This window comes from Molothrus ater, chromosome 16, assembly GCF_012460135.2.
Source record: "Molothrus ater isolate BHLD 08-10-18 breed brown headed cowbird chromosome 16, BPBGC_Mater_1.1, whole genome shotgun sequence".
Classification (NCBI taxonomy): Eukaryota; Metazoa; Chordata; class Aves; order Passeriformes; family Icteridae; genus Molothrus; species Molothrus ater.
In genome coordinates, this window is record NC_050493.2 from 8,989,552 (window position 1) to 8,992,926 (window position 3,375).

Consider the following 3,375-nt stretch of genomic DNA (forward strand, 5'->3'; position numbering starts at 1 on the left):
GAAAGAAAGAAAGAAAGAAAGAGTAAAAAAAGAGTCCTTTTTTGTTGTTGTTTACCTGTGAGATAAGCAAATTGCTTGCCTCACCTTATATGTATTCCAAAATTTCTTTTTACAGTCTGAAAAGATGTCCTCTTTCCTCTGAAGAATGCTCATACCTAGTGGTAAAATATTTGCAACAATCAGAAAAAATGCAAAAAATGAAATGTTCACATTTTCAGTGACATCCCAGACCCTTTTCAGAATACATTATAATACCTTTGAAAGAAAAGCTGATATTGTTACACAAATACCTTTCTGACTACCTAATAGTGGTACATCAAATTTCCTCATCTATTGACATCAAATTTCCTCATCAGTGACTCCCAGCACTGACACCCGGGATCAACTGGGATTTATGGGGTGTGCAGCTGTTGTGGCATCTGTTTCTCTGCCATACCACACACCACTGGTGTAGTGGTGGAACAGAGAGGATAAAAGCACCTTTTGCACCCATGAGAGGAGAATAAGGCATTTTGCACATAAGCAGAGGCTCCTTTGTCCAACTCTGGGATCTTTCTAGGTATTCCCATGCCTTGGGGTTATCAGTATCTCTCAATGGATGCATTGTTTTATTGCTACCCCATTCAGGGACTTTTACTAGCCCTTTTCTGGTCCTTCAGATCATTCTGGTCCTTGGGTAATTCTCAGCCTCAGTTGTGACATAGTTAAGATCTTGAGCAGAAGTATCTGGTGTTTGACTTCTTTTTTTACTTCATTTCTCTTCAATCACAAATTGAATAATTTTTCTGTTGGAGTGATAGAATGCAGATCTCCCAACCCCAGACAAAAAAGGACCTGTCTTACTGGCTAACACATTAAGTTAAATGAGAGCATTTAATTACATTAGTTTCACCTATTAATTTTCTTGTTCCCTCATGTTTATTTCTGAAATAGATACTAGTCTTCTTTAAAGTATCTTGTTACTTGTTAGCTTTTGAGATTTGCCATTAGTAGCACGCTTTATTTCTATAGACTCTCACAGCAGAAGCTGGTTCGCTGAACGATGGCATTTCCTGACATCTACACCTGTGTTTTGGAAAATGAGACAGCAGATGCTGAGAACTGAGCACAGCAATTCAAACAGACGTGGATGCTGCAATCCGTGAGAGGTGCTCTGCATTCTTTGCTGCTAATTAAAAGCTCCGCGCCCGACCGAGCTCAGGGCAGGCCTCCTTTGGTCCAGCACCTGTCCTGGAAAGCTCTGCAGTGCCACAGGCGGCTCAGCGCCCGCGGGCATCCTCGGGGGGAGCTGCCGGGCTCTGCAGAGCCCCCCGGCCGCGGCCCCGCTCCCCGAGCGGCGCTTTGGGGTGCGGGAGCGGCGCGGGGCGGGCAGGGGGTCCCCACCTCCCCCGGCCCCTTGGGGTGGATGCCGGTCCCGCGGTGCGCGGGTGGCGGTGCGGGGCCGCTGCCGGAGGATGCGGGGCCGCTGCCGGGGGATGCGGGGCCGCTGCCGGGGGATGCGGGGCCGGCGGACGCGCGGGGCTCTGCGGGGCGGCCCGCGGCACTCACCCGTGTAGAAGGCGAGGACGGCGACGGGCGCGCCCAGCAGCTGATCGCAGAGCACCTTGCCCAGCACGGCGGGCGGGCGGCGGCCGGGCAGCGCCCGCTCCAGCGCCCGCAGCCACACGTAGCTGAAGTTGCCGTGGAAGGCCAGGGCCACCAGCGCCACGCGGCGCGTCTGCGCCCAGTCGGGCGGCTGTCCCCGCAGCAGCTGCTGCGCCGCGTCCCCCGCCGCGAACAGCCCCCCGTAGAGCAGCACGTTGCACAGCCACGGGAAGCGCCGCACCCCGCGCAGCAGCGCCCCGGCCATCGCCCGCCGCCGCTTCCGCCTCTCCTTCCTCCTCCCTCTCCTCCTCCTCCTCCTCCTTCCCACGGGCCCGCCCGCCGCCGCCCCGGCCCCGCCATCCCCGCGGCCCCGGAGCGCTCCCTGTGCCGGGGAGGGCCGGCTCCGCACGGCGGGCCCCGGAGCGGGGTGGATGACCCGCGGGTGATGCAGGGCAGCCGGGTGTCGGCTCCTGGGCTCCCTTCCCAAGTGCCTGTGCACTCACCCCAGGATGTAGGTGACCGTGTCGCCTGGGTTCGGTCTAAGTAGCACTATGGGGTCACTGTGCATTAGTGCCGCAACTATTGAGTGACAAATGAACACTAGGCACTGTTTCCTTATGATCTTTTTTTGTTATTATTTCCTCGTTATGTGCTTACATGAGTAGGTTAGGGCCTTTTCAGTTTTGCCCTTGTTTTGCAGTCTGAGCAGGGCCGATGCACACCTGCTGAGCAGCAGCACCCCGTGGGGTTCCTTTGCTTTGCCCTCTGCTGCTGAGACAACTTGAGGAGAAAGGCAAATGGTGTGAGGTTATTGAAGAGACTCGTGTACACAGCTTTGTACATACACAGAACCAGTGCCACAAAGCGGATCTGAAGTCCACCTAATGAGGTGACACTGAGTAGTGACACCACGTAGGGAGGTGTCCTGCAACACCTTGCCCACGGAAGGAAAGGAGCGCGTCCGGGAGAGCCGGGAGCTCCCCCTGCTCCTGGCAATGGGCTCAGGCTTGGCTGAGGGAACCATCTCCAGGCAGAAGGTGGTAGTTCGCTCTGTGACCTGGATTAGCCCCTTTGAAACTACCATGAATTCTTCCATGAACAACTAAAAATAGGCATGGATGGCTGGTAGATCTAAGTAAAATTTATTAAGCGTTAGAGCGCGCTGCCCAGCGCTCGGCGGACACGCTGTGTCAGGGCCCGGGGCGGCCCTTTCAGCCCTCATCCCAACACATCCCTGCGCAAACAACTGCAAACAGTGCTATTGAATAACAGCAGTGGCACTAATAGGAGCAGGGATATGTATCGAAAAGTAACTCCAGCTTGGGAGAACAGAAATAAAGCTCAGGAAAAGCCCAGGGTTTGGGTCTCCAGGGGCTGCTTGTCGGACGGGGCAGGTGCGTACTGTCTGCCGCGGTTGTGCAGCGCTCCGGCGCGGGATCCGTACATAGAGGAAAGGCTTTGGTGCACCCGTAGGCGATAGCGGTGTGGCAGCCGAGAGGTTCGTTCAGTCTGAGCCATGCAGCGCCCTGCCGGGGTCCGGCCTGACACAACCCGCCGCGGCCGGGACTCGAACACGGAGACTCGAACCCGGTATTCGCAGCTCCGCTCCAGAACCGGCGTCCGTCGCCCCTCGGACCGCGCTCCCTGCGCATGCGCCGAGATCTGTCACTGACCCTGGCTCTCTCCGGGACTGTTCCACCAGCTGGCGTGGGGGGAGAACGACCTCAGGCGGTGCGCGGAGCGAAGGACCGGCCCCGGCCCCTCCGCGCCGTGCGCAGTGCGCCCGCCGCG

General features: G+C 56.6%; 1 protein-coding gene across 1 annotated transcript in view; it reads right to left on the reverse strand.

The window, feature by feature from the left end:
* Positions 1 to 1,862, reverse strand: part of BMERB1 (bMERB domain containing 1) — a 60,440-nt gene extending 58,578 nt beyond the window's left edge. The window contains exon 1 of the mRNA XM_054516611.1: positions 1,549 to 1,862. Coding sequence (XP_054372586.1) covers positions 1,549 to 1,849 — 301 coding nt within the window. The 5' untranslated portion in view covers positions 1,850 to 1,862. The remainder of the gene's footprint in view (positions 1 to 1,548) is intronic.
* Between the last annotated feature and the right edge of the window lie 1,513 nt (positions 1,863 to 3,375).